General features: G+C 36.2%; 2 protein-coding genes across 2 annotated transcripts in view; both read left to right on the forward strand.

The window, feature by feature from the left end:
- lamc1 (laminin, gamma 1) overlaps positions 1–5197 on the forward strand; it is a 77405-nt gene extending 72208 nt beyond the window's left edge. Inside the window, exons 24-28 of the mRNA XM_065276631.2 lie at positions 2174–2288; positions 2487–2686; positions 2772–2930; positions 3065–3164; positions 3248–5197. Coding sequence (XP_065132703.1) covers positions 2174–2288; positions 2487–2686; positions 2772–2930; positions 3065–3164; positions 3248–3504 — 831 coding nt within the window. The 3' untranslated portion in view covers positions 3505–5197. The remainder of the gene's footprint in view (positions 1–2173; positions 2289–2486; positions 2687–2771; positions 2931–3064; positions 3165–3247) is intronic.
- A 4431-nt stretch (positions 5198–9628) lies between these two features.
- lamc2 (laminin, gamma 2) lies at positions 9629–23327 on the forward strand. Its single transcript, XM_065276632.1, has 22 exons — positions 9629–9816; positions 12245–12421; positions 12685–12808; positions 12966–13108; positions 13191–13322; positions 13603–13792; positions 13882–13994; positions 14081–14296; positions 14377–14553; positions 14639–14860; positions 14968–15104; positions 17273–17429; positions 17617–17822; positions 17994–18073; positions 18691–18828; positions 18941–19085; positions 20487–20636; positions 20741–20855; positions 20983–21179; positions 21289–21447; positions 21544–21643; positions 21785–23327. Exons 1-22 carry the CDS (start codon positions 9741–9743, stop codon positions 22036–22038), a joined length of 3408 nt encoding a protein of 1135 aa, XP_065132704.1. The 5' UTR covers positions 9629–9740; the 3' UTR covers positions 22039–23327.
- The last annotated feature ends 1014 nt before the right edge of the window (positions 23328–24341 follow it).

Here is a 24341-nt window from a genome sequence, read left to right on the forward strand (position 1 = left end):
ATGGGTACCGAATGTATACATATCTGTACCTAAATGGTACATATTGGGACTTTTCTAAAAGGTGTAGTGCTGCATTAGTATATTTACTCATTTATGGTGCTTGCATTGCAAAGACATAATCATTATTGATAAAGAGAGTAATATACTTCACATTTTAATGCAAGAGGAAACATAAATCATTAAGTTTAAGGCATATTTTTATTTTTCATATACAATGTTGCTGCAGAACCCCTGTTGAGGACCCCTTATCTGTTTTACACTTTAATTTTCTCATTGTAGTGTTCATTCACCATAGCACCATTGGTTATTCAACTTTTTTCCTATTTTCTTACAATTGTTGCTACGGTCTGGGTTTACAACAATGGCGTAGCGTCTGGGCATGCAGGGTATGCACGTGCAAATGGGCCCGGGCCAATAGGGGGCCTGGCTCTGGGCCCGTCCCAGCCTTTAATAAAAAAGATTTTTTCAATTTAATTTTTATTTGTGGCCGCAATGAATATATTTTTGTATGCATATCATGTAGAGATTTCTTATTTCTCCGTAATGTCTAAAAAACACAGTGTGAGAGATTACTGTAGTGGCTATCTACATGAACATTAAGGATGGACAAACATAAACATAAAAGTGGGGCCTTAAAGAGAAAAGAGAAGGCGGAGAAGTTAGTCACGAGTCAAAAACTACCCAAAACATTTTGTTTTTCTTTATTTAAATCTACCCTTTAAAGTAAAAATATTTGACTACCTTATTAAAAGTATATGTTTTTAACAGACCTGCGCACCACAGTTAACAATGCCAACGGGCAAGGTTGGGGGGGGCTTTGGCTTAAGGGGGCCCGTAAATTTTTTTTTGCATATGGGCCCGGGACTGACTTGCTACGCCACTGGTTTACAACAACTTTGTTACATGAAATGACATCCTTACCCAAACCCAACTCTAACCCTAACGTTAGGCAACAATGGTTTAAAAAGTATACGAAAAATAGTGTAAACCAATACTTAAAGTGACATCCTAACACAAACAGCTAATTTAACCCCAAACCGAAGCAACAATTGTTTAAAAATAGGAAAAACTGTTGAGTAACCAATATGTTAAACTGACACGGAAAAGAAATGCGTGGCATAGGCACGTATAATGGTGGAAATACGTGACAATGCCACGCAAACTGAGCAAAATAATTTGTGACTATTTGATGGAAATTTGTGAGATCAGGTTGCAAAATATATATTTTGTTAGTGTTTTAATTAGATTTTTTAAATGTATATATTAACATTAGGGGTGTGACGAGACACTTAATCCACGAGACGAGACGAAACACGAGATTGGGTTCACGAGACGAGACGATATTTTTACACTTTTTAAGAAACCCTCAATGATAAAATAAATGAATAAGAAACTGAAATCACATTATTTTTAAATGTTTTAACTAATCAAGGACTGGCCCTAACAATTATTTTTTTGACGAAAACATTATTGAAAACCCAAACAAAAAAGCAAACGCAGTATAAGACAAATATAATGCATGCACTGTAAAGGGTCAAACAGAAAGCTGCATCCTTCTGAGGTCGCAAATGCAGGCTGCATACGTCATCAAGGTTTATTTTAGATTTTAGATTAACTGAGCATTACATTCGCAAGTCGTGAGCATATTACAACAAATTGCGATTAACTAAATAATAAGTAAACTTTATAATTGTTAATAGTCTCTAATAAGACTGTAAATGCAGTTTAAAAATGCGCCCTCTGAAGGATGCAGTCTTTTATTTGAGAAACGGCCAGCACCTCCATAAGAAATCTCGCGAGACACATGTAATCTCGTCACACCCCTAATTAACATTTTTTTAAACTTCTCACAAACCCCCTGCAATTCCACCACAAACCACCAGGGCTTCACGAACCCCAGTTTGAAAAACACTGGCTTGGAGCATAAATACCACAGTAGCTTTAAGAAAATTAGCATTTTGCCATTTTTGAACAGTACTACTTGCATCATTACTTGTTTAGATATTTTTTAAGTTTCTTAACAGTATTTGAAAATATTTGTTGCTTATAATTGATCAGAACTTCACTTTCTGTTTGGTTATTATGAACAATAGTACAGTAAATCCATTGGGTTCAGCTACACATACAGTACTATATCACTTATTTCTTGTCTCCTCTCCTGCGTCTCTTGCAGACGGCTGATCAGTTATTGGCGCGTGCAGACGCAGCTAAAGCTTTGGCTGAAGAGGCGGCAAAAAAAGGCATATCTACTTTCCAAGAGGCCCAGGACATACTGAACAACCTCAGAGGTGAGGGGCTTTTTATTTGATGCATTTTGGTGGTCTTTTCTTGTCTGGCAATAAAGCTTCAAGACTTGACATGTCTGTTGATATGCTACCATATTTTGTTGAAATTAGACATAGAAAACAAAGGGTTAATGTAGAGCCAAGGGGTTATTATTTTGATAATGCAGAGCAATAATGCTGTATATTTGTGTCGCACTTCAGACTTCGACCAGAGAGTGAATGACAACAAGACTGCTGCCGAAGATGCCATGAGACGCATCCCGGAAATCAACGCGACGATCAACGAAGCCAACGAGAAGACCCGACGGGCCGAGGCGGCTTTGGGCAACGCGGCAAATGATGCTAAAGAGGCCAAGGACAAGGCAGAAGAAGCCGAAAATATTGCTAATGAAGTCCAGAAGGTACATACAACCGGGCTTAACATTTATGAAGAGATCAAACTCTGCCAAAGCTACAAAGTCGCAATTTGATTTGCTTGTTTATCAGGGGTCAGCAAAGACCAAGACAGATGCGGAAAAAGCTTTCGAGGACACCATGAAACTGGATGGCGAGGTGAACGACATGATGGATCAGCTTGCAGCTGCCGAGAAAGAGCTTGAGAAGAAGAAAGCGGAGGCAGATGCCGACATGATGATGGCAAGCATGGTGGGTTTACAGTTCTTCAGAATTTCATGTGTACACATTTGAGACATCGAGTATCATGAACTGACTATAAACAATAGTCCTGGTAATAAAAGCTTTATGATTTTATTAATTGTTTTTAAACTGTTCCTTCACAGGCGTCTGATAATGCGAAAGAAGCAGAAGGCAATGCCCGAAAAGCCAAAAATGCCGTTAGGTCGGTCCTGCAGATGATCAATGATTTATTAGGCCAGCTAGGTAAGAACAGCCACCAAAAGCATTTTGTTAAATACACTCGGCTCTTTTCACCATTAACATATCATCATATTGTCCTCCTTCAGGCAACATCGATAAGGTGGATCTGAGCAAGCTGAATCAGATCGATAACGCTCTGAAAGAAGCCAAGGACAAAATGGCGGGAAGTGAGCTGGACAGGAAGTTGAAAGAACTGAATGACATCGCCAAGGGCCAGGAAGACATGATCAACGACTACGATCGCCAGATCAAAGAGATTCGAGCGGACATCGCCAACCTCAACGACATCAAAAATACTCTGCCGGACGGCTGCTTCAACACTCCCTCTCTAGAGAAGCCTTAACTTCCACACACACACGCCAACTTCTGCCTCACACGCCCTCCGATCGCGGACCTCCGCGGCGTCTGACGCGCGGCCAAGACGCCACCCTCAACCAAATCAAGCTTTCGAATCTTTTTCTTTCTTTTTTTAAAGTAACGCCACATTTTTTAATCTGATGTTTTACAAACCGAAGACAAAGCAGCTTTTTTGATATGCAGAAATGCTACAACGTGAAGAGAGCTAACGGCGCTCACCAACTGTGTGTATTTGTGTTTGTGGCCGTGTGTATGTGTGTACCTCTTCTGTTAAACACCAACCCATATGACTGCACCAGATTCAACTTTTCTTCTCAAACCTCTCGGGTCTTTACAGCAGACTCGCGGGGGGGGGGCTTGTCGAATATGAATTATACACATAAGCCAACACTTGAGGACATGTTTCCTTTTTTTTTTTTCGAGGGGGGAGTCTACTACTTAAGCTAGTGTATATCATCCTTACGCTCCGGTTGCCTATTGCTATTCGTTCATAGCTAACATTGAAGGAATTTTAAATATCACTCATAATTTTCTGAAAGCTCCGGGTGGGAGCGACCACGCATCATACACGTTAAAGCAGTATTCAGTTATTTCGTGGGTTCAGATCATTTCAGTTTTGCATCCTGGTCGCGACGCATTTCGTGTTTGTATTTGTTTTTATATTTCAAAAGCTGCTGCTTACGACAGGTGTACCGCCAATCACATTAACACGTTCAAGCGAAATTCAACACTATGCAACTTTGTACATTGGCGTAGCGAGACTTTATCTGATACACTGGTGCTAATAATTATTTCAAATGTTATATTTTTGTGTGAATGTTGTTTTCTTTTTTTATTATTATAATATAGAGTTGAGGATTTGTTATTTGTGTAAATATGCTTAAATGATTCAGGAACGGCTGATTTCAAACCAACCAGCCACCTCATGGGTTTGTTCGCAAGAAGATAAATCCAGCCCATACTTCCACATAATATATATAAATTTATATATATATAATATGTTCTGTGGTATAATACGCTTGCCTGTATACATGGCTCAGTGTTGCGTCATAGCGCTATCATTTATTTTAATAATGTGCGGATTTGAGACTTTAACTTGCACACCCAAAAACATTTACCGTATGTCTTTAATCGATTATATTTATCTGGTAAACCTAATCATGTGTCGCTAGTTAACTGTCTTTGTTAGTGTCTTGCGCCTAAACCTTTGGAGATAGTCGTCATGATACCGTCTATATGTGTTTTTTGCTTTATCATGAACATCATCTTAAGACTCACAATGCTCTGATGTCCTTCAATACATTTCACCGTTTATGTCCTGCGTTCTTCTTTATTCACAGTTTTATTCGGACAGTTTCGCCACCTAAAACTTTTGGTAGACCCTCTTCCCTTATCTCTACCACTGTGGACATAAGTGCAACACGTACACATGTATAAAACAGTATTTTTTAATTTATAATGTATCAAGTATTTGTGATCTGTTGTTCTTGAGTTGATGCACAGTCTTTATCTGGTCCTTTGGTTTTTTTTAAAGAGTGTAATGGTTTTAAAGCCCGCCCCATCTGTTTTATCAAGGTATTTTCGAACACACCCAAAGGACCTGACACACCTCTGCTTGTTACCGTTTGCCTGTAAATCCAATCGTAACATTTGAATAATAAACAGTGGTTATTACAGGACTCGCCAGTGTGTGGTTTTGGTGTTTTATGTTATGAATGGCATTAAAAAATGTTTTATATAAAATAAAAGAATGGGTATGGGTGCTTTGTGGTTTATATACAGTATAAAGCATTTAGTGTGTTATAATTCACAAAATGTGAATTTCAGCCTTTATAAAATTTTTGGAGATTAAAACCTTAAGATTTGCATAAAATCTTACGGTAATTGTGTATTTAATGGCAAATAGTACTGTGTGTATATCTGTTGTGTGTTAATCTGGTTGTTGTACAGGAAATGACACACTGCTACTACTAAATTATTACCCAAATCGTATTGGTGAATGTGTGTAACAGGCAAGTTCACTCACGAGATACACAATCATCAGTGTTTGGCGTATCAGTAAGTAAAGAAGCCTTAGGCGTGACTCAGTAGACTTGATCATATGTGGTTGTACATCGTGCATGTAGATGTGACTTTGGTCAAATCAAATTAGATTGCTCATTCGGTCTTCCTCAGGCTTAATATTGCATTTAATGTATGAGCGGTCACATAATGCAAACCATTGTGACAGTTTTGGCTTTAGCACACTGTGTGCTACATTTGAATCCTCAAATGTCATTTACATCTTTGAAATAAGGGGCTCTTTTGAAACATGTCTCTATTAAAAGACATGATTAAGGCTTTTCCCGGATTCCAGCAGTCTGATAATTGCACCAAAAAAGAACTATCATGTGGTATCTGAAGTTTATAATTCTTTATGGTCATTTGATAATATTAATAGTAATGATGATCATTTTGTACTGTTTAAAAATATTATTAATGGCTTAACTTAATCTAATATGTAAAAGTGTACACTGAAAAAACAACTAAAATGTACTTAAAAAAAAATCTTGTAACAATTTGCACAAACTTAAAGTAAAAAAATTTAAAGTACAACTTCTCTACTAAAATCAACTAAAATCTACTTATTAATGCATGAAAAGTAAATTTCACTAAATTATTTTTATTTAAGAAGTTAGATTTATTTTAATCGTTGAGGTAAAGTCTATTACTTTTTTTTTGAATATTGGAGCATTGCTGTCTTAAAAATATTTAATAAATCTTATTTACTGTTGTATAATAGATTGTATTTACTGTTTGTTATTTTCATTAACATAGTTCTATGGACTTAGTGTTATAGATGGCATTATATCACAAAATTTAATATAAGTCAGTCATTGAATAAACTTGATCCTCCATGTAAAACACACACAAAACTACGTTTTTTGACATGCATTGTCAGCACTGTGGAGAGAAATACAACAAAACAGGGTTTATGTAAGGAAACACTGTTTACAAAACGACTTTACAAAATGATCATTTACAACAAAAAAAAATCAATTATATTAGAGCCTAAACCTATATGACATTTTATTAAAAAAAATTTAAGCAGTTAAAGTTCTTATTCTGTGAAAAATTTATTTTATATGCTTAAGTTAAATGAACTCAGATTTTTGACTTGAACATGCTAAAGTTTTTGATTTAAAATGTACTTAATTGTTTTAGGACTATGTGCAGTTACCATAAAACAGTTAAATAATACAAGAAAATATATAATACGACTTACTATTCCCACAAAGTTCATTTTGTATGTGAATTAATTGTGTATTTATTATAATTTTACTTAAAGTCTAGTTCTCAATAAATGTTAATACTAATATGTAGAAGAAATTATGAGGGTTAATCTTATATACTTTAATACACCAAAACGTTTTTTTTTCAGTGTAGACAAGAGACAACATTTAAAAAAGTAAGTTCACTGTAAAAAATTGGTTAAAAAAGTATGTTCCTTGGTTGCCTTAAAATTTTTAGTTAATTCAACTTGGAAATGAAGAGTTTCAAAACACGATAACTCATTTTTTTATTTTTCCTCAAAGCATTATTATTATTATGTTATCATGCTTTTATTGTGTTTTATTTTTCTACTTCGCTGTATTTTTGTAGTTATGAAAGCTTAAATCAAAACAAACCAACTTTGATATTGATTGGAATAGACAATCACAAAAACAAGATTTTTAAAAAAAGAAAAAAACCCGGAAAAATCTAATTTTGGAACCAAACTCTTTAAATATAACAAAAAATAAACTGTAATAAATTGTTGTCAACTAATAATTTAAAGTTAAATTAACTCAAAATTTAAGGCAAATAGTAACTTACTTTTTAAATTTAATTAACAAATCATTTTTTTACAGTGTTTAAATAACTTGTGCAGCTAATTTGAAAATGTAAGGCAACTAAGCATATTTTCACAGTGTTATAATTTATTTCTACAATACAAAAAAATGAGATTTTTGTAACTCTTCAAATATTAATTAACTCAAAAAACTTTTGTAAAATGTTTTGTCAATTTATAATCTAAAGTTGAATTAACTCAAAGGCAACCAGTAACTTACTTTTTTAAGTTCAACAAACAAATTATTTTTACAATGTTTAAATTACTTTCGCAGCCAATTTGAAAATGTAAGGCAACCACCCCAACTGACCGTGAATATTGCAACATTTATATGACAATATCCAAGTAAATTCTATAATAACTAACAGAAGGCAGTTATTTATTGTATTTTGTCTTTTGATCTACAAAGCTAAATAAGGCTTATAAGTATAAAGACTTTCTCTATTTCTCTAGTTGTCTCTCCGCTCTTCTTCCACACATTGTGCGTGTAAGGGTGTGGCAGGCTCTTGGAAGAGGTAGACGGGGTGTGCAACAGCATTCTGTGCGACCGGAGGGAAAGTGTATCTGCATGCTTTTGCTTACCTGGAGAGGTTTTGGGTGGGGCTCATTGCATCTAAGTGCGGAACAAGGCGTGGATGATAAAGACATGCAACGGTAGATGTTTGGGTGTGTTTTGGCAATGCGTATCCGAGACACCTCTGACTCAACCCAGTGTTTTACCTCTGAGAGTTCATGATAGGGCGTTGCTGATTTCACACTGGAAAATATAATGCCCTGAGGCCTTGGATTTTTTTTGTGCGCAATAAATTTGGTTGCTTGTACAATGTGTTGCATTTCAGTTTGCTGCGGTTTTCTGATGATAGGTGTCGTTTTGTTATCTAGGCAACAGTTTGTGACTTTGAGGGACCATGTAGATGTTTTATTTAAATAAATATTTTCAAGAGATATACACTGTAAAAAATGATTAAGTCAACATATATTTTCAACTTGTTTAAGTCAAAACTTAAAATAGTAGGTTGAATTAACTTGCAAAACCAAGTTGTTTTAACTTCATGCTACATTTTTTACAGTGTGTAGACTATGACTAAAAGATAACACCAGTTGAGATTAATTGATATCATATGATTCATTGTTGCAATACATGAGTATTCATGGTATAATTTGTTATTGCCTAGATGTTATTTGCTTTGCTCTATAAAAAAACACACAAAGAAAAACGAAACATCACAAAAGTAGTGGAAAGTATACTTGTTGCTGTTGGCATTGGATGTTTTTCTATTTGTTCTTCAGTCTTATGTGCCCAAACATGAACAGTCAGTGCAATTGCATTGTGTATCTGAATGATGTGTATACTAGCGCGCTTGTAGATGATTCTGTGAGGAAGAATAACACTGTTTATGATTTCTTCATTTCTATGACTTCAGTTTATTGATCGTCAGGTTGGGTGTGGTTCCTGGATGTTCCTTTTGCCACCGTCATGTTCTGGCAAACTTGAAAAGTTCCCTCAAGAATCTGTATATAGATACAGTATGTTTAATACTTGATCCTTAGTTTTTGATGAGATTATATTTTTATGTGGACTAACTATTTTTATTTTACTTTACAATATTCACTGGCAAAAATACCAACACTCAAACACTAACTAAAACACGTGTAACAATTTCCATGTAAAGAATGGTTAACTACTGAAAAATCTAGCTAAAACCAGCATAAGCTGGTTTTAGGTGGCAGTAGCTGGTTTTAGCTTAAAAAGTGACCAAAACACAGCTAGACCAGCAAAACCAGCTAAAACCAAGCTGGGAGACCAGCTAAAACCAGCTTATGGTGGTCTTAGCTGGATTCTTATACTGTCAGTAAATCTGTCCTTGTTTTGAATATTTTATTATATGTTAAAGAGAACTTACAATGTATGGAAATGCTTATAAATGAAAATATCTGATATCAGTATTATATAAATATGGTAAAGAGTATTCATGAAGTGCAGTTTTATAAAAGCATTGCATTTGGTCATAATACAGAAACGTAACCGAAACATAACCATAACATATTCTGAAGAACAATAGATTTTTGTTCTTGTAGTTAAAGGCATTTGATCAAACAAAGTCTTTATGTGATAAGTGAATGATACATTTCCTTTGAGACACACGCTTTCTGAATCACGCGTGAGTAAACGAAGAGCTGAGACACTGGCATTGACGTGCCCGCGCTTGTCAGGTGGGAACTTTTTAAATGCGCGCTCCGACACATCAGCTGGCAGATCGGTGAGGCGAATCATTCAGGGCTAAACTCAACACACTTTGTATTTATAGGACCGAACGAAGATAGTCTGGGACATTACAACGGTTTCTTGGATGAGGAAAATGAAAAGCAGTTGGATCTTTTTGTGTGCAGTTTGCATTTGGTTTCCCGTGACAGCAACACAACGACGTAAGTCAAGTTTTGACTCCGCATCGTAATTCATTTTTGACTGAATATATTAATAAATATTGATTTAATCTTTTGGTTTCGTTTGTTTATGCAAAGGTCTTTATAAAACAGTAGGCCTAACACAGAGATCCGCAGATTTATTTATTATCGGCTAACGTTACGTTGTAGAATAGCTAAGTAAAAAGTCTTATTACAAATATGTATATTTAGCAAATAGTACATTCAGTTCAAAACTCCCTTAAAACTGGATAAAATTCCAGTTATAAAAGATATAAGATATAAAAAAACTTTGAATTTGAATCATGCGTTAACGACACATCTAGTCAGATCGTCGCGATAATTCTGTTACCCAGATGAGATTCAATCCGAACGAATAAAATAATATTCATGATACTTTTGAAGCACTTCGTTTTTAAATTAATGTTTCTACATTTTTAATTCTTGTATAAATAGACCTTTATGTTTAATGACAAAAAAACTAAAAGCATACATTAAATGTAAAATGTCACAGAGGAATATTCAAGTGCATGGCAAAAACATGTTTAGTATTCAATAAATGTGATTTGGTGCCAAAAACCAACCAAATACCGGTATACATTTTCCATATTACATGACAACTACCTAAATAAATAAAAAAACAAAATGTAGATTTTTATTATAATTTTATATGCTAAAAATGCTGGGTTATTTTCAAACAATGGTTGGGTCAAAAGGGGACAAACCCAACCATTAGGTTCAATTAACCCAAAACATTTTTATATTTGACCCAACTAAAAGTTAAAACAACCCCAGCATTCCCTTAAAAAAAACGCTAAAACCATCTCACCAGCCAGTATGCTTGTTTTAGCTGTTTTTGCCCCAGTTTGGTATTAGCTGGTTTTGCTGATGTAGAAAGCAGATCTAGCTGTGTTTTGGTCACTTTTTAAGCCGGTCTAGCTGGACTTAGTTGGTCAAGCTGGAAGACCAGCTTTACCCCCTTACGTAAATTAACCATGGTTTTATTGTGGTAAAAGCGTAGGATTTACTACACTAATCATGGTTTAACAAAATTACCATGGTTTTGACTGGTTGTCAAAACCATGGTAATGTTGTGGTTACCATGGTTGTACTACAGTAACCATGTTTTTCTGTTTTAACTGTAATAAAACCATTGTTAATTTTCGTAAGGGCCAGGCTGAGAGGACCATCTTAATCCAGCTATACTGCCACCTTAAACCAGCTAAAACCAGTTACCAGCTCATCCTGGTCTTAGCTGGATTTTTCAGTAGGGATTTTTAGTATATACATTTTTCATACGCTTTAAAAGTGCATTCAGGCTACACATTTGATATTTGTGTTTAATTTAAACAAACACGCAGCATGAGTTTTGTCTATTTGTTCTATGTATTGTCATACGTCCTCATACATCACTTTAAAGGTACAAAAGTTGTCACTGGGATGGTACCTTTTAAAAATGGTCCTAATATGTACCATTTAGATACAGATATGTACCACTGAGGTAGCAATATGCATCATTTGGGCGTACTTTTCGAATACCACCCCAGTGACCGTTTTGTACCCTTTTTTTACCTGAGAGTGTACCTGGCAGTGTTGCTCACCTGTGAGTGTTGTTGATGGATTCACATGAGAAAGAATGGAATGTCTCCACCGAGTTATCTTCCCATTCTGACTCTACGTTACCTCATTACTTCTCTTATAAATTTCCTACAAGAGTGAACAAGTCCTATCCACAAAACAACATCTATTATCTGACATCTATTGGACCGTGTGCTTGACATGTAGGCCTGGCTGAACATTGACAACTAATCCTACATCCCTCATCCAATGTGGACACAGCTGTGGCTATTTCCTTTACCTATTGAAGGTTGTCAATCCCTCTGTCTTTCAGATGTTATTTTATCTTCAGACGTTTGCGGTTTCCAGTAGTTCATAGTTTGTGGATTTGAGTAATCTTTGACATAGGTAACTTACTTGTAAACTAAATAATGCGTGAACATACCTTAAGGGTGTGGCATAATTCAGTGCATTGGCAGCAGTTGTTTAGTCAGGAGTTTACAGGACAACTAAAAACTTGCAAAGTGTCACGGGGACCAATATACATCTTTGAAGTACCTTTCAGGTACTAATATGCACCATTAGGTACAAAGGTGTACTTTTTGAAAGGGTACTGCTCCGGTGCAGCTTTTGTAGGCTACCTTTATTTCCAAGAGTCTACTTTTCTTTTCAAAGGCTACAACCAGATCCCCAACCCACAGATAGCTGGGAATATCTTTCTATATTGTTGGGGGAATCCCACACACACTGGTTTAATCTATACATTGAATGCACTGTAGGATAAAAGTGCATAAATGTAAGTGTAAATAGATTCCCCATTAAACATGAAAAGTTTCAGCCTTCGAATAACAACCAATTTTTCATTGTCTTGCAGGCTCCACAACCTGTTACTGTTATGGTAAGGCACAGTTCTGTAAAGCAGATCATCTGGGACTGTATTGTATAAACTGTAAGGGGAACACAGAGGGACGGCAATGTGAAAGCTGCAAGGAAGGATATTACCACCAGGGGGCAGGAGACAGTTGTGTGCCTTGTGACTGCAACATTGCAGGTGAGCTGCATACAGTAGAGTCTCATGAAAGCCATAACATGACTTTGGTTTAGTCATTTAGGGGACACTTGTATATCTTAAATAACTTCATATCCTGGGATTTGGGGTTAAATGCATTGCACAAGAAAAGCACAAGGGTGAATGATCTTGGTGGATTTGAACCAATAATCTTAAGTTCAAAGCTACATTATATTACATGATTTTCTGTGGCATAATCTAAATAAAGAACGAGATATACATATTTACATCACGTTTTATTTCAGGTTCTCAAGGAGCAGCCTGCAACAATGAGGGGAGGTGTACGTGTAAACAGGGAATTCATGGGGATAAGTGTGACCGCTGTCATGACGGCTCTCCGGTCGGCGTAAATGGATGTAAGCCTTCAAGGTGAGAATTATACAATGAATTATACGGCTTGATGTTTAGTTAAGTAAATAGTGATTGTGCACTCAAAAAAATGTAAAAAAATTTGAGTAAATGTTACCCAATGGTTGGGTTTTTGCAAGCAAAGTTTGAATGATTCAGGTAATGTCTTCTTTTGCAGATCGAACTGTCGGTCCCCGTCTAATGGTCAGCTCGCGTACAATACTGATGAATGTCTGCCCTGCTTTTGTAACGGCCATTCAGATGCGTGCTCCTCTGCACAGGGTTATTCCATTCACAATATTACCTCTACCTTTGAACGTGGTGAGTTTGATCTCGGATTTTAATAAATTACATTCATTTTTTTTATTTGGACAGTTTTGCTAATCTAATGAAAATCTTACAGGACCTGAGGGATGGCGGGCAGCCAATGCTCAAGGTGTGACCCCTTCACAAGTGCAATTCAGGTGGTCTCCAACTCACAAAGACCTTGAGGTCATCTCACAGGAGATCCTTCCTATTTATCTGTTTGCACCAGGTATGTCGATTGAAGTCCTATCAAGTGTGTCATGATTGGAAATATCAGAAACATATTATGTTGAATGTCAGTAAGAATATATATATATATCATCCATGAACATGATTTGTCAGATTGAATTACATCTGCAGTGGAGGTGCAACTCATCACTGTACACTTCTTCACATCATCAAGCTACACCTTTGTTATTGTTTTGCGACCTCTGGTGGTGAAAATGACATAGTGCACCTTTAAAGTATTAATCAGGTAATTAAAGCCGGTCTTTTTGTGTTTAACACAGCATCCTACCTGGGGAATCAGGCGCTTAGCTACGGTCAGATGCTGACTTTCTCTCTGCGCTTGGACAGAGGTGTCCGTCGTCCTTCCAGCTCTGATGTTATACTCGAAGGAGCCGGTCTCAAAGTGTCTGCATCACTAGGGGACTTGAGATCTGTGGTACCCTGTGGCAAAAAAATCAACTTCGCATTTAGGTGAGAAAAGTTCTTGTATCTTCTTAATACAATTTTTTAATGTCTTTGGTTTAAATCAATAAGAATAACAATATATGTATATTTTATAGATTGGATGAACAACCCAGCAGCAAATGGAAACCACAGCTTTCATCCGCTGACTTTCAAACACTCTTGAGCAATCTCACAGCCATTAAAATCAGAGGAACATTTGGTGAAAACGGTGGGTGTTAAATATAGATCATTACTACACTACTTTTCTAACATACTTTAATAACATATTAATAAAACTAAGTGCTTTCACAACAGGACGTGGCTATTTGGATGATGTCGCTCTAATGTCGGCCAAACTTGGACCTGGCACCCCTGCAGACTGGGTGGAGAAGTGCAGCTGCCCCGCCGGTTATGATGGATTGTTTTGTGAGCGCTGCGCCACAGGATACAGAAGACGTTTTCCTGGTCAAGGCCCTCGAAGCCCCTGCGACCCCTGCTCTTGTCAGGGTGGAACTTGTGATCCAGAAACAGGTATTTAAAGTGTTTTATATTTAAGTTTTATGTATAATATCCTTCCGAGTGCTCTAAAACCAAATTTTTGTTGTAAACAGGAGGCTGTTACTCGGCTGATGAGATACCAAGTCTGCAGATGTGCCCTAAAGGTCAATATATCAACCGGCAACAGTCGAACTCCTGCCTGAAGTGCCCTTGTCCCGAGGGCGACGCTTGCTATCTCATTCCAGGAACAGAGGAAGTGATGTGTGTCCTTTGTCCTCTGGGAACCACAGGTGAGGAAACGCAGAGGGAAACCTCAGGTAGATGAGGCTGTTTTGCAAACGTACCTTTTCATTTATACTTCTGCACACACAACAGGTTCTCGTTGTGAAATCTGCGACGAGGGGTTTTACGGAGATCCCCTGGGTGAATACGGCCCACGCAGACAGTGCCGACCCTGCCAGTGTTTTGGCCACGTGGACCAGAACTGTGACCGGCAAACAGGAGAGTGCCAGAGATGCCCGAATCATAGCACTGGGCCGAGGTGTGAGAACTGCATAGAGGGATACTACCACAGTCACCCAACAGAACCATGCCAGGGTATTGAACAATACCACAACTCCTATAAGCATTAATTTGTAACAGTTAAATACAAAGACTTATAAGAGTGAAGATCACTTCATTTTTTTTTTCTTTTGTCCTCATAGCTTGTGACTGTGACCAGAAGGGCTCTGTGTCAAATTCTTGCAGTTATAGCGGTCAGTGTAAGTGTAGGGAAGGTTATGAAGGACTGAAGTGTGAAAAACCACCATGCCCATCCTGCTTCGATCCACTTAAGAATAAGGTAAGAGAACTTCAAAAACTGAATTGTGTATTGTGATCTCTCTTGGCACTAAGCACATCTTAAACTTTTTTAAGAAGACTGAAGTCTTGTGTCAGTAGATTAGAATTAGGCTTTCATTTCATTTAGAGCCTGCAGTTCCTGCCATTGCTCAAGCGTAAGGGGAGCTCACAATGTTTTTAATACTACATGCACATTTCTGGTATTTTCTGCTTGTATTTTAAAACAGAGACTGAGAAATAATTATATATGGTTGGTATACCAATGCAAATATGAGAAATCTATGCCATGGTGGTCTATGACTTTGCACAGTATTGGACATGAGATATAAAATGTAGCTATACATAAGATAATGAAAGAAGAAGTGTCCTGCTGGGATTAAAATGTGCAGCATGCTTGTATACGATCAAGACTAGGGAGTGATATAACAGTATGTTGCTTTAGATCTTTATATCTGACTGTGTGGGTGGATGTGTTGTTTATCCAGAAACTTACTCACAGTCTTTATCTTAAGAAAAATCTCTCTCTCTGCTTAAAGGGATAGTTCACCAAAAAATGAACATATTGTCATGATTAACTCACTCTCATGTTGTTACAAACCTGTATAAAAGTCTTTGTTCTGATGAACACAAATGAAGATATTTTGAGAAATGTTTGTAACCAAACCAATCAGAAGCCCCATTCACTTCAATAGTATGAAAAACTTTCATTTTTGGGTGAACTATCCCTTTAATTGAACATTAATTGATCCAGTGAAATCTTTTGATGAGCACAGTTTTTGTCTTATGCTCATTTGAAATTTAAAAATTTAAATAGCCAATAGGATTACGTGATCATATATAAGAGCCCGACCGATATATCGGCAGGCTGATATTATTGGCCGATATTAGTCATTTTCCAAACTATCGGTTTTGGCATTCATAATGGCCGATAAATGAATATAAAAAAAAAAAAAAAACGTAAACAGCCTTCATTAGATTTCCTCAATGTTGGTGTTTTTGACAGAGCGCTCTGAACCAGTAGCTGCTGGTGGGGTCCAGATTTAGGCGTCTAGCCACTGCCTGAGTCAAGTGATCAGCAATTTATATTTTGTTGTTGTTGTTATTTATCAGAACTTAACAGAATTTGTCTCCAGTCCTATTCAAAGTTATATTTATGAACCAAGTCTTTTAAAACTGGTAACTTTATTTGGTTGTTGTTGTTTTTGTGTTTTTGTTCAAAGCCCTTTACGTTTCATATCTTAAGTTTGTATTTTTATACATTTTATTTATCAGAACTTTAATATATTTTGATGTACCTCTGTTCTGTTGTGACAATAAAAGAAACAAGTTTCTTTTTAAAATGCATTATCATATTATTTTAGTTAAAACTCATAAATAACTACAAATAATTAATGTTAGGGAAATCTGTTAATGTTTTGTTGCGCGTTTCTGAAATAAAAAGAATAAAAAATATCGCCCGATATATCGGATTTTAAAACCTACAAACATTTGTATCGGTATCGGTATCGGCCTTCAAAATCCTTTTTCGGTCGGGTTCTATCATATATATGAACTATGATGGGCTGATTAGCAAACTTGTGACCCAGTCTGTGAAAACCCAGCTAAAATATTTTCTTTCTACATTCAATCATCAATTATTCATTTCTTTAAATATTGACGAAGTTCATGTCAAAGATTGAAAACAATGGGAAATCAGACTTTGATACTCATAATCTCATAATTACATTATGCATTATACATTGGTGCAGTTTTCTGGACAGAGCTTATCTTAGTCCCAGACTTAAATGCATATTTGAGCTGCTTTAATTTAAAAACACTTTGTCCTGTTTAATTTTAACATATTTCGTTGACATTGTTTTGTCTTGAGATGCACACCTGTAGTGTTTCTTTTGTAAAAACACCTTAAATGACCTAATATTAATATGGCCTAGTCCTGGATTAACCTAAATCCTGTCCGGGAAACCGCCCCAAAAGCCTTTAGCCTGGATTTCACAGACAGCACGACAGATTTGTTACACATGATCAAGGTCATCAATAATTTGGACTCAGAGGAGAGAGACCAATTTTAGGATGGCACACAAAACCTTTGTAAAGTCTTTAAAGTAGAGATATTATAAATGTTGGTAAATAATAGGAAATAAATGTTGATAATTGTGTGTTTTATTCCAGATATCGGCTTATACACGACAGCTGCAGGATATGGAGTACTTACTGAATTCAATAGGAGGTAATAATACTCCTATCAAAGATGCTCAGATTGAAAAAACCATCAAGGCCGCAGAGGTGATGGTGCAGTCGCTGCAAACCAGAGCAAATGAACTCACAGGTAACAAGAAATAACATTAAAACTAAAAGCATTGGTGTCTTCTACATATACAATGACCGCTATATGAATTAGCATTGCCCTAAATAAATGCATTTCATTGGTATTACATGTAACTAATGCACGTTAACAACTCCTTATTTTGTCTTGTTTAGTGTTTTGTTTTTTAAGTTATATTTATATTTTATAGATACAGAGATAGAGCTTCAGGAGAAGCTGGCCAGCATCAGTCGCACGCAGCTGATACAGGAGCGAAACATGGAGGATGTGTCGAAGACAGTGTATGGCATCAGAGATAAAGATCAACGGTACAAGACTGAAGTTTCTGAAATCCGGAAGCTTATCAGTGAAATCAGGCGAGAACTTCAACAGGCCAAACGAGACGTTCAGGAGATGGTGAGAATGCTTTTTCTTTTTGATATTTATTACACTGAGAATACTTTTGCCCAGTAACCTTAGTATTTAAAGACCATCTATGCCCTAAAAACCACATAGGGTTCATAAAAAAAAATAATCATTCTTGTTTTTATGACAATTCCCAGCGTTTCCATCATCTTTCTATTTCAGGAGTTGCCCTCGGGTGATGCGGAGGCCGGCTCAGGCACAATGTCTTATTTGGTTCAGAAAGCTGCGGATCTTGCTGAAAAGTAAGTATGACTTTACTCAACACACAGTATATAATACACAAGATGAATGATACACAACATTGGTCCATAGCTAACAAATGTTAAAGGTGCAGTGTGTAATTTTTAGAAGGATCTCTTGACAGAAATGCAATATAATATACAAAACTATATTATCAGTGGTGTATAAAGACCTTTTAAAATGAACCGTTATGTTTTTATTACCTTAGAATGAGACATTTTTATCTACTTACACTGAGGGTCCCCTTACATCGAAGTCGCCATTTTGTGCCACCATGTTTCTACAGAAAGCCCTTAACGGACAAACTTTTTTACTTATCTTAAGTTATCTCCGATGATGAAATGTTTGTCCGGTGGTGGCTATCGTAGCTTCTTTATGCATTTGAAAAGCGAGGGTTGGGCAATGGACTAAGCCGTTGGTTGCAATTCGCAACCTCACCACTAGATGCCGCTAAAATGTACACACTGCACCTTTAAATCTTTATTCCGGTGTTTACAATGGACCCCTGTTTGGGTCACAACCTTTCAATTGAGAGCCACTACATTTAAACCATTAAACAGATTATTACAACAAATTTGCATTATAAAATGTCTAAATGTAAACAACATTTTCCCATCAGGCATCAGGGTGAGGCAGTGACGATCGAGAACATAGCCGCCAATGCGCTGTCATCATCTGAGAAGGCCGTAGATCTCATACGCTCCGTCATCGACAGAGAAAATACAGTCAGAGACAACATCAAGGACCTTAGAAAACAGTAAGTTGCTTAAAATCACTATTACAAACTGAGTAATACTCTCTCAGTAAATACACTGATGTAAGATTGTATTGCATTTTGTGACCTTAGTCTCATGTTATGCCTGTTCCAGGTATGAAGCAGATGTAACTAAAGTAAATGGCATTGAGAGGAAAGGCATTGAACTGACTGGTTCAGCTGAAAGGGAGAGCGATCTCGCTCAGGACGCTCTTAAAAAAATATCTGAACTGGAGAAAAACCTGCCAAAGCCTCTGCAGGTACTGAACTTTTAGTTGCTTCCTCTTTCCAAACATAGCAGAAGCACAAATGCTAGGGAAATAAAGTAATTTTTTATTCAGTTCCTCATTAGCTAAGTTATTATATCATCAGAATATACACAGTATAAGCATAGGCGTAAATTTCATCTAACAGTAGAAGGGTGACAATAAACATAAAATTTCTCAAAAACAAGTTTTAAAGTGGACACAAATAATACAGCCAAAATTGTATTTGTAAGCATATGTGTATGGAGAGAGAAAAGAACAATATTTTTCTTCAAAACTTGCAATGTTGTTAAAAATCAAACCACCAATGAAATTTAAACTTAAAGGTGGGGTGCATGATCTCTGAAATCCAATGTTGACTTTTGAAATCACCTAAACAAACACGCCCCTACACCAATAGAATCTGGACCTTCTTTTAATAGACCCGCCCAGGCAACGATGTTGGTTAGTAGACACGCCCTTACTGCTGATTGGCTACAAGTGTGTTTTGGTACTCAGCCCGACTACCTTTTCCAAAGTGTTTTTCAAAATCATGCACCCCACCTTTAATTGTAAACGAAATGACTGTTAGATAGGTAAAGTTATAATTGCTAAAATAGTGAACTCATGAAAAAGTCATAGGCTGTAAAAAAGAGGTGGGATGTGGGTGTCGCTGAGGTGGCTGGTTGCTGAAACAGCAACCCGCAATGGCAGTTCTCCCGTCACTCAAGTGGCCACGCCCTTAATTATGCAGAACTTTAAGGCTTGATATAATTAATTGGATGATTTACAAAAATTTCACCCCCTCAAAGTTGTCATGAAGGGCAAAATTAGCTATCTTTTTTTTGCTGTAAAGTTGGGCATTTTAAAGCAACACTATGTAGTTTTTTTACCTTTAAATAATGTCTCTAAAATCATTTCAGTGATAGAACAACTTTTAACTGGACAAATTATACTGTTGCTGCAACCTGAGCAGCCTCCTAGCTGCTAAAAGCACACTCTGAAAGTGGCGGTGGAGGGTAGGAAACACAGCCCCGCCCCTCCCACTGCCTGCAGAAGAGTGTCTGATACAGGCACTGTTACGCTTTTCAACCACATGGGGGAGCTGTAAGTCATTTTTACATGGAAACTACATAGTGTTGCTTTAACATTGGTGTCTATAGGAATTAACTCGCCCCAAGTGGCCAGTCAATGAATTGCAGTTTAAGTCAATTCTGTATTGGCTTCACGATAGAGAGTGAAAAAATACATTTTAATTTTTTTCATGATTATTTTAAATATGACTCAGCATCATCTATATTAAAGAGAAAAGAATCACTTTATCTGATGTTTAAAGTGAACAAAATAGCTTTGACTGCCGACCTACTGGAGTTTCACAACTACTGAATAACTCACAATCATCTTGTGTTTCTGCAGAAAGACATTTCTAATGTGGTTTCCTGGTTCGATGGGCTGAAGGGAGCTGTGGATGGGAATATAACCCAATACCAGGACTTACAGAAGAAGATGCTCGCTGGACAGAAAGAGGCGGGCGATTTACTCAATAAAGCCAAGAATTTACAAAAGGTAATAAACTCTTTAAATTTAGTTTTACTGATATACTGTTTGAAAAACAATGACCTGACAGGAAGCCATGCTTTTATCTAACCCATTTTTGTACTTGATTTAAGGTTCAAGACAGCCTTCTTGCTAGAGCAAATGAAGCTGATGCAGTCAAGAATAGATCTCTGGAAATCTTTGCCCAAAACACGGACAGCTTGGATAATACGCTGGAGAAGCTTAAAGGTGAGGAACAATCGGATAAAAACTCTCATCATAACATGTCCATAAACTTACTGTACAGTTCATTGTAATGCTTTCTTAGAAGATCTGTTCAGTAGCTGATCTACCTTCTTTGTTGTGTTTTATTTAGGATTTGATGACCAGATCAATACCCAAAAGAAACTGGCAGATAAAGCCATCAGTAAACTGCCTGCTATCGAAGGCACCATTCAGAAAGCAAAAGCTGATAACATTAAGACTCAGGACATACTGAATGCCTTATCCGGTCCCTACAGAGATTCTCAAGATACGATTGATGCTCTTAAAAATACTGCAACCAAACTAGAGGTATGATATGTATGCCAATGTTGTACAGTACAAAGGCAGGTCTTAATTTATGACTAGTCATCAGTCAGTGTCTTTCTTAAATGACATGTAAACGTTGAACCCTTTACAGGATATATCCAAGTCTCTTCCATCATCTGTTGATATTCTGAACACTGCCAGTAAACTGAAGGGGGATTTGGATGGACTGAACACAGCCGCGTCTTTAACTAAAGACAGACTGAATAAAGAGACGAGCGGTGTGAAGACACAGATTAATCAAGCTAAGGAAGTACGTATGCTTATATATATAATAAATCCTGTTAGAAAGCGCAGATTGAATATAGAGTTGAAATTCATGATACATTTCCTTTTTTTATAAAACCAGGCTGCCATGGATGCCACTGGAGCTCTTGATTATGCAAAGAATGCCAGGAATGCTGTCAGCGATACCTTAAAGTCAATCACTGATATTATGGGTTCACTAGGTGAGTTTATTATAACTTCATATTGCCAAAAAATACGTTTTAAGGGTGAAATCATGTAACAGAAGAACTACAATAATCCCATTAGATTTTCCCATCTAAATTCCAGAATAGAGATTGACCTGTGAAATCTCTTTGTTGCAGGATCACCCGTGTTAGTCGATGAGAAACGTGTGTCTGAGCTGGAGAAAGCCGTGGATGAAAGCCGCCGTCGTGTCGAGAATGAACTGAGACCCAAACTCAAAGAGCTGGAGGAGAAAGAAGCCCAACAGAGAGATGCCATCAAAGGCATGATCAATGACATCGACACTATCCTGATTGACATTGTCAATTTAGAGCACATCCACAAAAGCATTCCTATAGGATGTTATAATTTACCACCTATTGAAAGACCTTAAAGGTTTTAACTATGAAGGGTCGACCTTCATTGTTTAAACTATGAACTTACAGACGCAAATGTAAAAGTATGGAGTGTTTTTTGCCATAACAGTTGTTTTACCGATGAGTGTGTGTGTTTTTTTAATGTATTTATTGTTTCGCTTTTTTGTATTTTTTATTCAAAAATAGTTACTGTGAAGTTTGAGATAAGGTTAATGAAAATCTGTTTTGCTTGATTGTCAAAAATATTTGTGCACTTAATATAAACCCATTTGTAATTGTAACATCCACTTACTTTAAAATCTGCTTTGCGCAACTAGTCAAATGTTACCCTGGACCACAAAACCAGCCATACATTTATAAAAAATTGAATAAATAATCTTTCAAATTGATGTTAGTATAGAAAATCGTGAATCTGGGGGGGGGGTCAAAATATTAAGAAAATTTGCTTTTAAGTTGTTCAAATGAAATCCCTAGAAACAGACATTACTAATGATAAATATTTGTGATATAGTTACGGTAGGAAATGTACAAATTATTTTTATGGAACATGATCTTTACTTAATATCCTAATGATTTTTGGCATATTTTTTTATAATTTTGACCTATACAATGTATTTTTGGCCCATTATGACTGGTTTTGTGGTTCAAGGTCCCAAATAATGTTTCAAACGTCAAAGAAATACAAAACTAACAATTTTGTTTAATTTGTGTTGTCTTGTTTTATTAAATTCAGTTGTCAAGGGCATGAGTTGTTGTCATGGCAGCATACTTTGTCAGTGTATAGCAACTATAAAGTAGAAATATAGTCATATATATATTTATATTCAATGCAAACACATTTATACATGCTTATACACCATAGACGAATACTTAAAAAATTATAATTTTTTTTAAAGACCTAAAATGAAGATCTACATGTTGCATCTTAAACCAATCTATCAACCATACTATCTTCATACATGGGTTTCATATGCATGAATGTTAATATTGTTTAAACAACTTTAACTGATTTTAAAGCAAGAGAGCAATACAAATGCAACATGAAACAAAAACAATATTTTGTTGTTAATGATTTTCATGATGGGGACGTGAAGAATGGAGATTAACATTAATGATTGCGGAGGTTAAGAATCCAACACGACACTGAAATCATGTAAAATATTTGGAATAATATTTCTCCTTTTGTTCTGAATGTTGAAAGTAAATGATCATGATGTGCTAAATCTTTCAGTCATTCCTGATACATCAGTTGCTATGGTGACACTTCTCAGTAAAATAAAAAACTCATTAGTTAGGTTGAGAGAAACTGTGAGGGATCGATGTGTGTTTAACAATCTCTACAAGTTACAGATGTATCATCCATTCTAGAAATGAACTTAAGTTATTCTTCTTATATTTTTATTACTGTATATTCCTTTCATTTCTGCACCAGTGTACACAACCAACAGCAAATCAGATATCATAAGGAATTAAATATTTTATAGTTTTAGAATAATTTCAGAATGCCTCATTTCTCAGATGATCACATTTAAAGATGTTTTTGGGAGACTTTGCGTTGAATTTCCTTAGATATAAGCATTGAAAAAAATGTTGACCTCGGTGAGCAGTTATATTGACGGAGGTTTGAGCGAGAGGGGGAGTAGTCTGGAGTGATGATGTTACTGTGCACCGAGGTCGAAGTGCTGCAAACTAAGTGCTCTTCCACCATACAATATAGTTCTCAATGTTTTATTTTGTGCCAACATACTTATTTTAACAGGACCAGAGATAGACGAGAAGTTGTGGTTTAAAAGTGCATTTTTTTTCTTCTTGTCAGACATCACAATCGTTTCGCTAGATAAGACTCTTATGCCTCGTTTGAGATCGTTTAGAGTCCTTTGAAACTCAGGTGAAAAAAACTGTTAAGTGTTGAGTTAACTGTTAAATGTTGGGCTCTATAAAAGTCCATTAAAATGAGAAAAATCCTGGAATGTTTTACACAAAAAACACAATTTCTTCTCAACTGAACAAAGAAAGACATCAACATTTTGGATGACATGGTGGTGAGTAAATGATCTGGATTTTTTTAAGAATATGGACTAATCCTTTAAAGCAAAGTGTTGCAATTTGGCAGATGTTGTTTATGCTCAAACATGTTACACACTAACTGCAGTTTAAAAAACCATAATCAGAACCAATTTAAAGCATTTACTAATGTTAATAAATACAACCTTATAGTAAAATGTTACCAAAATTGTTATATCATTAATTCGGAGCCATTTGCAAACACACAAAGCAACTTGAAAATAATTATTGATACACAGAAAAAGTTTGTTATCAT

Source organism: Paramisgurnus dabryanus, chromosome 6, assembly GCF_030506205.2.
Source record: "Paramisgurnus dabryanus chromosome 6, PD_genome_1.1, whole genome shotgun sequence".
NCBI lineage: Eukaryota > Metazoa > Chordata > Actinopteri > Cypriniformes > Cobitidae > Paramisgurnus > Paramisgurnus dabryanus.

Bases quoted from the DNA above. Each gene is read 5' to 3' on its own strand.
- lamc2 (XM_065276632.1), top strand. From the start codon at position 9,741: ATGAGGAAAATGAAAAGCAGTTGGATCTTTTTGTGTGCAGTTTGCATT. The intron at 20,856-20,982 runs GTGAGGAACAAT...TGTTTTATTTAG, and splicing joins TACGCTGGAGAAGCTTAAAG to GATTTGATGACCAGATCAAT. The intron at 21,644-21,784 runs GTGAGTTTATTA...TCTTTGTTGCAG, and splicing joins TGATATTATGGGTTCACTAG to GATCACCCGTGTTAGTCGAT.